The sequence below is a fragment of the Eriocheir sinensis genome, chromosome 27, assembly GCF_024679095.1.
Source record: "Eriocheir sinensis breed Jianghai 21 chromosome 27, ASM2467909v1, whole genome shotgun sequence".
Classification (NCBI taxonomy): domain Eukaryota; kingdom Metazoa; phylum Arthropoda; class Malacostraca; order Decapoda; family Varunidae; genus Eriocheir; species Eriocheir sinensis.
In genome coordinates this window covers 18265559-18277500 of record NC_066535.1, presented here as the reverse complement: position 1 = coordinate 18277500, position 11942 = coordinate 18265559, and the positions used below count along the sequence as shown (strand labels likewise).

The window sequence follows — 11942 nt, the reverse complement described above, 5'->3', positions numbered from 1 at the left end:
AGAGAGGGCAGAACAGAGGGCAGAAGAGAGGGCACGCGAGCAGGCTCAGAGGGCAGAAGAGAGGGCACGCGAGCAGGCTCAGAGGGCAGAACAGAGGGCAGACGAGAGGGCACGCGAGCAGGCTCAGAGGGCAGAAGAGAGGGCAGACGAGCAGGCCCGCCATCTTGCCGAGGTCCTCCAGAGCTGTTTCTCGTCGCTGAAGGTGGAAACCCAGCAGTACACCGACCAGGGCTGCGACAGCGCGAGGAGTGAACGGCTGGAGGAGGGTCCGAGGCCTGAGGGAGGCGGAGGCAGCTGCGAGAGGTGGCACCGTCGCACGCGGAGGAAGAAGGCTCCGTTCTGGCAGGAAGCGGTCCTGCAGGGGCCTATCTGGGGCCCTGACTCCTGGAGCCTGGTAGCGTCGTGGCGGAACCAGTAGCTGCCGCAGGAGGTTGGGGAGCCCCGCCTCGTTGCCTCCCTCACCCCTTCCTCTCCTCCATGCCAGCTGGCTCAGGTCACGTAGTCCGCTCTCTCTCCCATGGCAGCAGCGAGAGGTGGCAACGTGGTGCGGGAGGAACAAGAACGGTCACGTGTGCTGGCGGCGGGTGCACGGGTGGCGGACTGGCGGGGCCTGGCAAGGCCCCTGAAGCCTGGTGGCGTCGTGGCGGAGCCGGTGGAGGCTGCAGGGTCCAGCTGGTGCTGGAGTCGGAGCCATTAACCCTGCCTCGTTGCCTCTCTCACCGCCTCCCTCTCCGCCATGCCGGCCGGCTTGCAGCCCACGTGGTCCGCCCGCTCCCCTGCAGCCCTCATCCTCCCGGAGCTCAGGGCACGACGGGAAGTTGGCATGGGAGGCTCAGTTCAAGATGCCAGCTGCTGCCCAGGGCTGGGGCGAGGATGAGAAGGCGCTGCAGCTGACAACAGCGCTACGGGGCTCAGTGGACGGGCCCGGCCGCTTGGTGGGGAGCGCCGAGAGGACCTTGGGGCGGCCTGACATGCCGGCCGCTACACGACTCCAGGACGCGCCACAGAGGCTGTGTGGCGTCACGGGGCACTGCGTGCAGTCTGAGGGCCCAGTGGAGGCTCGTATCGGCGTAGGCAGCGCTGTGGAGCGCCGGCCGATGGACGTCGCCGATCGAGACGAGCCGTGCGTGCTGGGCCTCGACTACCTGCCGCAGGGCGAGGCCTGTGCCGACGGACGGGAGCTGGAGAGGCTGCGCGGACAGGCGCCTTTGCTCCCGAAGGTCGGCTGTGCAGAGGTAGTCGCGGCGGTCCCTGCCCCGGGGACGGAGGCTAGGGTCCTGTGTTGCCGGTCGGACGCGATGCCAGCGGAAGGCACGGTGGAGTCCACGGAGGGCCTGCAGCTGCCTGGTGGTGTGGCAGCCGGACAGAGTCTCGAAGGAGCGGGGGAGGAGTCAGTCACGGTGCTGGTGGCTAACTCCTCCGACGAGGCTCGGGAAGTACCCGCTGGTGCCAAGCTGGGCACCTGTGAAGAGGTGGAGCAACAAGAGGAGGCGTCGGGGAGTGCGGAGTCGGCCGCTGTGAGGCCGCTGCCCGACTTCCTGGAGGATTCGGCGCACCGGAGCGTCGCTCACCTGACGGAGGCGCAGACGAAAATGCGCCACACCCTGGCCCAGTACGCGTACGTGTTTAGCAGGGGTGACTTGGATCTGGGCCGCACGGGGTTGGTGAAGCATGGCATCAGCACGGAAAATGGTGCGCCCACCAGGAGCCCGCCCCGACGTGTCGTGCCGGCCAGGCGGGAGGAATTGCAGCGCGCCGTCAACGAGCTGGCGGCGCAGGGGGTGATGGAGCGGACAGACAGTCCGTGGCCCTCAGCAGTCGTCCTGGATATGAAGAAGGACGGCACGCAGCGCTTCTGTGCGGATTGCCGGGCGCTGAGGGACGAGACTGGCGAGGACTCCCACCCCCTGCCGTGGACCGACGACGCGCTGACAGTTCGGGGCATTGACGACGATCAGCGGCCTAGCGGCGGCCGCCCCGCCCTGCCATGACTTCCGGGGCCGGATGGCGAAGGCGAAGATGAAGGCAGCGTCGGTGAAGGCGAGCCCGGAGGGTCTCCGTGGCTCGTGCGGGGGCTGTGGCAAGAGGGGGCATAGGTGCAGTCGGTGCCTGGGGAGCGAAGGACGCGTTCGATGCCCACCAGCCGCGACTGTGGCCAGTCAGGCCACCGCTTGAGTGCCTGTCCCAGGTCCAGGGACGCGGCGCGGGAAGCGCGGACGGGCTGGAGAAGGGAGCCGACTTCCAGCCGTCTCCGCCCTCGGGCCCGCTGCCGCCGCCCGACCAGCGTGTTGCCAGTGGGAGGCTTAGCGGTTGTAGCCACGACGCGTGACAGTGGACACCGGGGGCTGAGGAGTCCTCGGCGCGGCCTGACCCGGGGTAGTGTGTGCTGCTGGAGGGGCCAGTGGAGGCTCGTATCGGCGTAGGCAGCGCTGTGGAGCGCCGGCCGATGGATGTCGCCGATCGAGACGAGCCGTGCTTGCTGGGCCTCGACTACCTGACGCAGGCCAGTAAGACTCGTGGTGGCCTCGGACGGGAGCTGGAGAGGGTGACCGGAATGGTGCCCTTTGCTTCCAGAAGGTTTTCGAGCATGGCTGCGTGGGGAGGTAGTCACGGCTGAGCGAGGGCACCTTGCCCCGAGGGTGGAGGCCAGGAGCCGGTGTCGACTGTCCCGAGCGTCACGTGGAGTGGATGGTGTGGAAGAGCCCACTGAGGACTGGCGGCTGGTCGGCGGCGTGGCTGACAGGCGGAGCCCCTTGGGGGCGCGAGAAGAGACTGTGGAGGACAGACTGATTTATGTGTATTGCATGTATTTTTCTGTGTTCAATGCTCGGCCGGGAGCTCAGGCTACCGGTGGATTGGGCGGCCTCCCGACGTGGCAGGAAAGCCTGGCTGAGGTGCACCGACGCGTACGGGGCAAGCTCAAGGTGGCAGGCCAGGCCATGAAATGAAGGAGACATACGACCGGCGTAAGAGGGACGTGAGCCCCAGCAGCAGCGAAGGGGACGTGTATGAGGTCGACCAAGGGGCGAACGAGAACATGGGCGGTGCGGGCGAAGCGGCAAATGTCAGTGACGACCCTGAGCAAGTACCTGGGGCCGACGACGCGGCTCTGGGTGCCACCGCCTGCCTGCCGCCGCCCGCATCCCAGCGGCGCCCTCAGCGAGAGAGGCGTCGGCCGGGATGGTTAAGAGACTTTAGTGACGTCCCAGGGGACTGATTAGTTTGAGTAATTTCATGTTTTGTTTGTTGAATGTTGGGGCAGCCGGGTCGACTGCCTTCTGAAGGGGGAGATAGTGTTACGAATGAACGTGTATCCTTTGTGCCCTGCCTCGTTCCCTCCTCCCCTCGGTGTTCTGTGTGGGCCGCTGTGAGTGACTGGTGCCCGTGTGGCTGTTCTGGTGGGGATCACGCCGCCTGCCTGCCCGTGGATGGTGTGTGGTAGGGGGGGTGGCGTAACAATATAGTGCCCTTTTTTCCCAGCACTGCTTCAGGAACACTTTTGCCAGCTTTACAGTTCTTGTTTCTGTTTCCTTTTTGTCCCAGAAACCAACGGAACACGACAAGCTGTGCCCAAAACTGCGCGGGTGCCGAACTTTTCCCGGTGTGGTGTCGTCAGACATCCCGTATCGTGAGACATCCCATCCTGAATACATGCATGAATTTCGACACGGTACCGTGTCTTTTGTTGACTACTTGTCGGGATCTGTCCCACCCAAGTTTATTTGTATTATTATAGAAGCAAATGATGACGTATGTGTATAATATAATATCAACAATCAATCTTCTTCGTCTTCTTGTGACCTGTTCCGCTTTGCTTCGCTTTTTAGGTCCTCCTTTGTATTTTTTTACACTTATATGTAGATGCTTCACTTAGTTACTCTATGATAGTAGATCGAGATTGGGTTCCGCGATACGAAGTTCAGGATGGGATGCCTCACGACAAAGGATATGACAGACGACACCACACCGGGAAGTAATACATCTATGCTATTATCTGCAATGTGTGTGTGTGTGTGTGTGTGTGTGTGTGTGTGTGTGTGTGTGTCAATCAATCAATCAGCGTGTGTATGAAAAGACATCTACTACCTAATGAGTCCTGACGGGCATGTGAACAGCAGCTCATTTCACTGACCCACCGAGTCGATTTTTGTTCACAGGAGATAATGTTACATATTATGGAACATTCTCTCTCTCTCGAATAGGCTACTCATATCTCGTGTGGTAAGCGTTCAAGTAAACGCAAAGACATGAAAGGATGAAGAATGAAACAATGAACAAAAAAATCCACACGGTCCCCCCCACTATTCGTGGGTTGGCCATTCGCGGATTCGACTTTGATTATGTTTAGAATTATGGTGTAAGAGCGGTAGATAGGGCGAGAGAGCCACGTTCTTACCTCCGCTGCCCTTGTTAGCCCCGGAATAAGGTATCTAATCCCCCAAGGAATGGAATGCAAACAACACTTGTAGGACAATAGTGTATTTAACCACAAACACACACGACAGACAAGTGTACACAACTTCCCCGGCCCGTACGGTCGCTTAGCAGCTTGAATCAAGGCCTTGGCTTGAATCATACCCGACAAACTAATACGTGCACTCACTGGCAGCGACACTGGCGATTAACTTGAAGATGTGGGGGAAGCACTAGCCTAGTTAAGACGCACCTGCTGGGGACTCGGGTTTGTACTCACAAAAGATGGCAACATAAGAAGATTGGACAGGAGAAGACTGGACAGAGTCGAAGGGTAGCCCATGCCGTTCGACTTCCCAGGGAACGAGCAGCAGACAGAGGAGCGATGGTATCGGTGTGGTGTCTGGTGGACGAGCGTCCTGGTCAGGGGCCCTCTCGACTATAATTCCCTCCGCCCCCCTCCCATCTCCCCCCTTCTTCCGGTCCTCCTCCAGGGCTAAATGGCTCACAGATTACGCCATGGGGTTTAAGGAATATGTGCGGGGCCGTCAGGTGGAAGCGGTCATGATCAGGGGCAGTCATGGTCATGGGGCGTCAAGGGGGAGTGGTCATGGTGGGCCGTCAGGGGGCCCGTCATGGTCAGGGGTCGTTCTAACTGTAGCTTTCGCTTCCTACTCAACCAACTGTTCCTCTGTTGTCCTCTATGTCTTCTGCTAACCTTCAGATGGCAGCCGGAGTAAAGGGCGAATGGTCAATGTCTACGGGACGCTAAAAACACAAACATGAAATTACTGTCTTTGTCCATTAGGTGTTACCTCCATCCCGACATTGGGGATAAAAGATTTGAGGATACTCATGGGAGCATGCCCTATTAATGAAATAAATCACAACTGAGCAACAAATATATTAATAATGTCTATGCAGTACAGATTCAGCGTCAAAACATGGAAAATAATGATTGAAAACATTCATTGGGTATGTAACGGCTACATGTAATAGCAGCAGTAGTAGTAGTAGTAGTAGTAGTAGTAGTAGTAGTAGTAGTAGTAGTAGTAGTAGTAGTAGTAGTAACAGTAGTAGTAGAAGTAGTAGTAGTAGTAGTAGTAGTAGTAGTGTACCACACAGTTGTTTTTGGTACATGATCAACATACACTTGCATATCACCATTCATCATGCTTCTAATTGAAAAATGTGCTTGTTCTTTTGGTGAAAATAAACATATTCACAATACGAATATTTTCCCTTATCCAAGGAGCATAAAATGTAGGTAACACTGCACGGAACGGTTATTCTTGGTGGCATTCTTGTTAGAACTACCAATGAACATAATTAAATGAAGAGACTACGTTCATGAGCAAAGCGTCGTATTTTGGAATGTAGTCTCCGAACTTTCTCCAGACAAGGAATCAGCGCTGAGGAAGAAGTCGTAGATCGTGCAGGGAGTAAGGCTGTCCACATTGTACACCACCTTGAAAGTAGAGGCGTTGACGGTTGCGTTGGCAACGACACCGTCGGGGTTAATCCAGCTCAGGAGGTAATCAGTGACGCAGCGCGGGTTGACGGCTGGCTGGAACCACTGCACGGTGACGGAAGTGGTCGTAAAGGCGATGGCAGTAAACTCTTGTGGGACTGAGGGCAAGTCACTCAAGGTATTCTCTGATATTTCTTCCACCAAGGATTCCAGTCCGGTGGGTGACACAGTGCTGACTTGAACTGTGTAGTCCGTGCATGACGCCAGGCCAGTGAAGGTTTCCTCAAAGGCAGACTTCACCGCCTTCTTCCGATGTAGCCTCTGGTTATTATCAGTAATTCGGGTGACGATTTCCTTTACGCACTGAGGGTCTTTTTCCGGGAGCTGATAACTTATCGTCAGCTGATTGGTGTCGATGGACTTAAACCTGAGATCGCGCACGGGATCGGGACCTAGGAAGAGAAAACCGGTGAGTCGATTATCATGATGAGCAAGGGGACATGACGGAAGGAGTCATTTATGGTCTGAATTGTCAAATTATTATTTTTTTACGGTAAAGGAAGAAGTTTATGGGCAAGAATTGTGAAACAAAAGCCCCTTCCTTATACGCTGCTCCTGTAAAGGAAGTAGAGGTAGCCAAAAGAAGGAAAGGAAGGAAGGAGAGGTATCTTGATATTCTCCTGCTGAAAAAGGTCAAGTCATAAGCAGAAGGAAATACTTTACGTGAATGATGAATGAAACAATTCGTAGGAAAAAAAAAAAACATTACTTACGAACGTCGGCGGTGGAAGTAGAGTTAGTGACTTCGGTGCTAGAGAAGGTGCCATTCGGAGACACTACAGTCACGATGAAGTCATAGTTGCTACACGGCACAAGGTCGGTAATGGTCAAACTGTTGTCCCCACCGCCTTCGACATCCTCGCACTGCTCGATGGGGTGCACGCCGTCGCTCCAGCACACTTGGAAGCTACCCGCGCACCCATCTTTCTCATTCTCGCCCCAGCTCACCTCGATGCTGTCCGGTCCGTTGGGCGTGACAGTGACGGAGGTCGGCGGCAGCGGCTCTGGACAGGCGGACAATATTACCAAGTCTAGCAGCAGAGTGTTGTGTGTCTGGGTCTAAGTTGCTTCCCTACTTCGTGTGCACAGGTAAGCAGGAGTTTTCTTTTATTTGTGTTTGAATCAACGTTGTTTTCCTGTCTCACGTTTTTTGTAAATGATTTTTGCAGAAATTTACGTCTGTTTTATCAAAGCAAATAATAAAAAAAAAAGTGAAACTAGATGTCCCAAGAGTTTGTTCTGATAGTTCGCTTAAAGGAAAAAAGAAGAAAGAAAATATATACTTAAGTGTTCTAAAGTTGTTCTAATTCCCCAATTTCCATCTACTTATAAAGATAATAATGATAGTAACCTATTCCTAATATCCAAAGTGTCTCTTAACATTGCAAAATTCAAAACCAACCTAACCCAACCCAACCCACCCCAGTCCAGCCTAAGCAAGCCAAACCTTATAAGTCAACCCACCCTAAGCCAACCTGCCCAAGACCTACCCTAGCCACGCACCTGTCTCGTCGGTGGAGGCGTACCTCTCCACCTTTGCGCTGGTCTGCTCGGCCGCGTTAGCTGAGCAGACATCGATGACGAAGTCGGTGCAGGGGAACAATGGCGTGAAGGTGAACTCGTTGTCATAGCCACTCACGCCCGTCTTCTCGGTTCTCTTCACCATCGTCGCGTGTGCCTCTCCGATGGTGATGAGGAACCTGCAGCGGCGCAAGAAGTGAAGTGTGCATGGTGCATTGCATTGGCGTGAAGGGAAATGCTGTCCTCCCACTGTTTGTGCCACCTTCGTTTGCGTTGATATTGCAAGTATTACTGTTGTTTTAACTCTATAATTCTTATTCTGAAGTTTCTTTTTCTTATTATTACTCTTACTATTACTATGTTAGATGAGAAAGATAGAGTATGGAAGCTTTTTAATACACAGATGCCATTTGATAATTGTTAAATGCTTAAATGTTGAATGTTAAATGCTTCTCGCTGTAATACAAGTAAATCATTGTTTTCTTTTAGTCAGCGAAAAGGAGAAAGGCAAAAAACGGGACTAAAATAAAAACGAAGAATGCCTGGAACAAATTACTCTTATAAAAGGAGGATAGTTTTTATTCTTCCTTTTATAATTTGATCATTTATATCATTAACTGCAAACTTCTGAGGACAGCGGTCCACCTCATCACTGCCTGGATTACGTACTTGTCGAGGCAGAGTATGTTCTCTTCGGGGTTGTTCCACAGCAGCTGAATGGTGTCCTGCGTGATGAGTCCCACCACCACGTCCTGGGGCTCGCCGGGCACTGGGGGAGAACACGAGGCATGAGGAAGGCCAAAAAGGAAAGAGAAAAAAACGAAGAGGAATGAATGAAAATCGTATAGGAAGAAAAAAAAAGTGTTGAACAACCACGGTTGAGTAGATGAATAAATCACATTCAATCAAATGAGTGCAAAGATTTCCCATTCGTTATATATACTTTATACATTAATGCAAAAATGGTACTTTTTTTTTAACAGCAAGGGAGGCACCTAAAGTGGAAAAAAATATGACCGCTAGGCGCTGCTCCAGTAAAAGAAAAAAAGAATGAGTGGCCAGTCGAGTGGTCAATTTCGGAAGAAGAAGTGACTCGATACTCTCCTCTTGAAAGAGTTAAACTCGTAGACAGGAGGAAATACAAACGGAGGAAGGCTGTTACAGAGTTTACCAGCGGAAGGAATAGAAGGTTGAAGATGCTGGTTAACTCTTGCATAAGGGATCTGGATAAAATAGGGAATTGTAGGTTGGTGTTCCGCTTGCCGGATTTAAATATACAAAGGGTGATAAACGAGCAAGAACTTCACCGCAGCTACTCGATCATCTACTTCGGACAGGAACTCTTGACGTTTCAAATAAAATAAGACATCTAAAGTTAAAGAATTAAATGAATAAACTTAAACGAATATGAAAACAACAACAAAGAATCGTGTTAAGAGGACAATTATGTAGGTGAAGGCGAGCTGAGATGATGAAAGCGTGCGGCCCATGACTCACCGCCGTCGTGGGTCTGGAAAACCTTCTCCGTCGTTTGTCCCAGGCTGTCGGCGGGCGTCACTGGAGTCACCTCAACGTGATACTTTCCGCAAGCACTCAACCCCGTCGTGGTAACTTGGGTAGTGTTGGACTGAAAGCAAAGGAGACTCATTACCCCACTCTCGGAGAAGGAGGAGGAGGAGGAGGAGGAGGAGGAGGAGAAAGAGGTTGATATAGCCAGTTTTTTTTTTTTTTTTTTTTTTTGCGGCACAGACACCAAGGCAAGGGCAAACACACACACACACACACACACACACACACACAATTCCCACCTCCACACAGTCCCTTTCTATCTCTCCGTCCAGGCGGAAGCACACAAAGTAGTAGTCAACACACTTGGCGTTCTCGCTGGGCTTGGTCCACGTCACCGTCGTCTCCCCATCGGTGTCGACAGGCATTGCGATGTTACTCACGGCGCCCGGGACTAAAACGATTCGAATGGTGTTGTATTCTACAGTATCATATTGCGCTGTATTCACTCATTGTTATCAAGGTTTTTGTAGCGAGAGAACAATAACTAAAGTCGGAGAGAAAATGATAAGATACTGCTTAATAACAACGCATGTGTGGCACGAACAACTAAGGAAGGAAATAAACTACCCTTCTCCCCGAAATAAATGGGGGATAATTTCGCATGGATCTCCTACAATTAAATAGGGAGGAAACATTGATGACCAGCAAAAGAAAAGTAAATAATCATGTATGCATCTGCCCCACGTATGGTCTGCCACATATAACCATGGATGAATCTGCCACTAGTAACTCCGGCGGAATACAAAGTGGTCATAAAAATGTTACCTATCGTTCAGTTTCCTAACATACCTCCACTGATGGGATCTGAGGATATTGTTTGCAAGAAAACAATGAACAATATCCAAGTGGAGGGATTGTAACAAAAAACTATCACATTTTATATAACTGCACAACTGAGGGCAAAGCATTACTCAGAAATCTTGGAAAATAAGTAAAACACAAAAAGAGGAACCCAAAAGACTTACTTTCATCTTCAGTGTAGCCGGACGTGGTGGCGACATCACCATTCACGTCCGCGCCAGTTGTGTCGTAGAATATTGGCGTCAGGTCGAAGACATGTTCGACGCAGGACTGCAAGTCATACACCGTCTTGGTGCAGTGGGCGGAAGTGCACTTGAACTCCGAAGTGAGGTCATTGTCGATGACGAGCGAGTACTTGTGCAGTTCGTTGGTGCCCTCCACGAAGTCCCAAGACAAGGTAATGAAACCATTCCCGAAGTCCGACACAGCGAAGTTTTCAACATAACCTGCGACAGAAACATGTCTTATCTAGCAGCAACGTTTAAAGTCTTTTTAAATGTGTATTATATATCTAGATATATATATATATATATATATATATATATATATATATATATATATATATATATATATATATATATATATATATATATATATATATATATATATACACACACAGTATATGACCTCGTTAACTTCGAGATAGATAGATAGATAGATTGATATAAAGATGTAGATAGATAAATAAATAAACAGATAACATACAAGAATGAGAGAGAGAAAGAATGAAACAAACAAACAAACAAACAAACAAACAAACAAACAAACAGAGAAAGAATGAATGAATGAAAGAAAGAAAGAAAGAGCATAACTGCTCTAACAAATGTGGAACACTAATGCCAGGCTATTTGTTTCCTCAAAATAGTCCTGCAATCCAAACTTGTAGTGTCTCCATCACGGAACTCACCGTTGTCTTGGGCGACGCAGGCCGTCACGAGGGCCGCTAAGCAAAATATAATGTTTCTCATGATTGGCTTGCGGTTCTGCCCTGTCTTGGTTCGACGAGTGTCACCTTCCTAATGCCTCCGAGGAGTGGGGCACCATGTTATAAGGTCGAGTGTTATCACCGCGGGGCCCTCGGGAAGCGATAGGTCTGTCCGTGACGTGGAGGGTTGCCGCCGCGTGGGATAATTTCTTGTATTCCAGAGGATGACCTCGCATGTGGAGAGATGTATTTCCGGTGTGCCTCATAATACCGCTGCTGCTTGCTGCCGTGGAGAAAGATAATTTTGAACTGTTAACTCGGCAGAGGCGAAAAGAAAAAAAAACAGTAAATCCTAACCAAACACCATCTGAGAAATTTCTCAGTGGCCAAATTCATGGAATAATCAGCTCTTGAGTTGTAGTGAGAGGCACCATTACACCCTTTTCTAAGCATTTATTAGCTACGGATTTACGGACAAAATGAAGATAGGTATTAGTTCTGGGAATGACGCAGCTGTTTATATTTTTGGAAGCACATTAAAAAAAACATGAATAATTGATGCAACCCAAAACGACCTTGACCGCGTGAGGAAGCCCCGTCAAGCAGAACTGAAGCCTAACAAGCACCGAGGTTCTGGGTGTAAAAAAAAAAAAAAAAAGTGTTGCATGCTGTTGAGATGATGAGTGGGGAGCATATTCCTAAAGTGGGGAGCAAATTTCTGAAGCGGGGGGCATATTTCTGAAGCGGGGAGCATATTTCTGAAGCGGAGAGCATATTTCTGAAGCGGGGAGCATATTTCTGAAGCGGGGAGCATATTCCTGAAGTGGGGTGCATATTTCTGAAGCGGGGGGCATATTTCTGAAGCGGGGAGCATATTTCTGAAGCGGGGAGCATATTTCTGAAGCGGGGAGCATATTTCTGAAGCGGGGAGCATATTCCTGAAGTGGGGTGCATATTTCTGAAGCGGGGGGCATATTTCTGAAGCGGGGAGCATATTTCTGAAGCGGGGAGCATTTTCTGAAGCGGGGAGCATATTTCTGAAGCGGGGAGCATATTACTGAAGCGGAGAGCATATTTCTGAAGCGGGGAGCATATTTCTGAAGCGGGGAGCATATTCCTGAGGTGGGGTGCATATTTCTGAAGCGGGGGCCATATTTCTGAAGCGGGGAGCATATTTCTGAA

The 11942-nt window shown here is 50.8% G+C and overlaps 1 protein-coding gene across 1 annotated transcript; it reads right to left on the bottom strand.

Moving 5' to 3' along the window:
- Positions 1-5302: 5302 nt before the first annotated feature.
- LOC127004233 (cell adhesion molecule DSCAML1-like) lies at positions 5303-10910 on the bottom strand. Its single transcript, XM_050871780.1, has 8 exons — positions 10743-10910; positions 10000-10281; positions 9274-9425; positions 8963-9092; positions 8135-8234; positions 7448-7644; positions 6658-6948; positions 5303-6336 (listed from the first exon to the last, which is right to left on the bottom strand). Exons 1-8 carry the CDS (start codon positions 10801-10803, stop codon positions 5762-5764), a joined length of 1788 nt encoding a protein of 595 aa, XP_050727737.1. The 5' UTR covers positions 10804-10910; the 3' UTR covers positions 5303-5761.
- Between the last annotated feature and the right edge of the window lie 1032 nt (positions 10911-11942).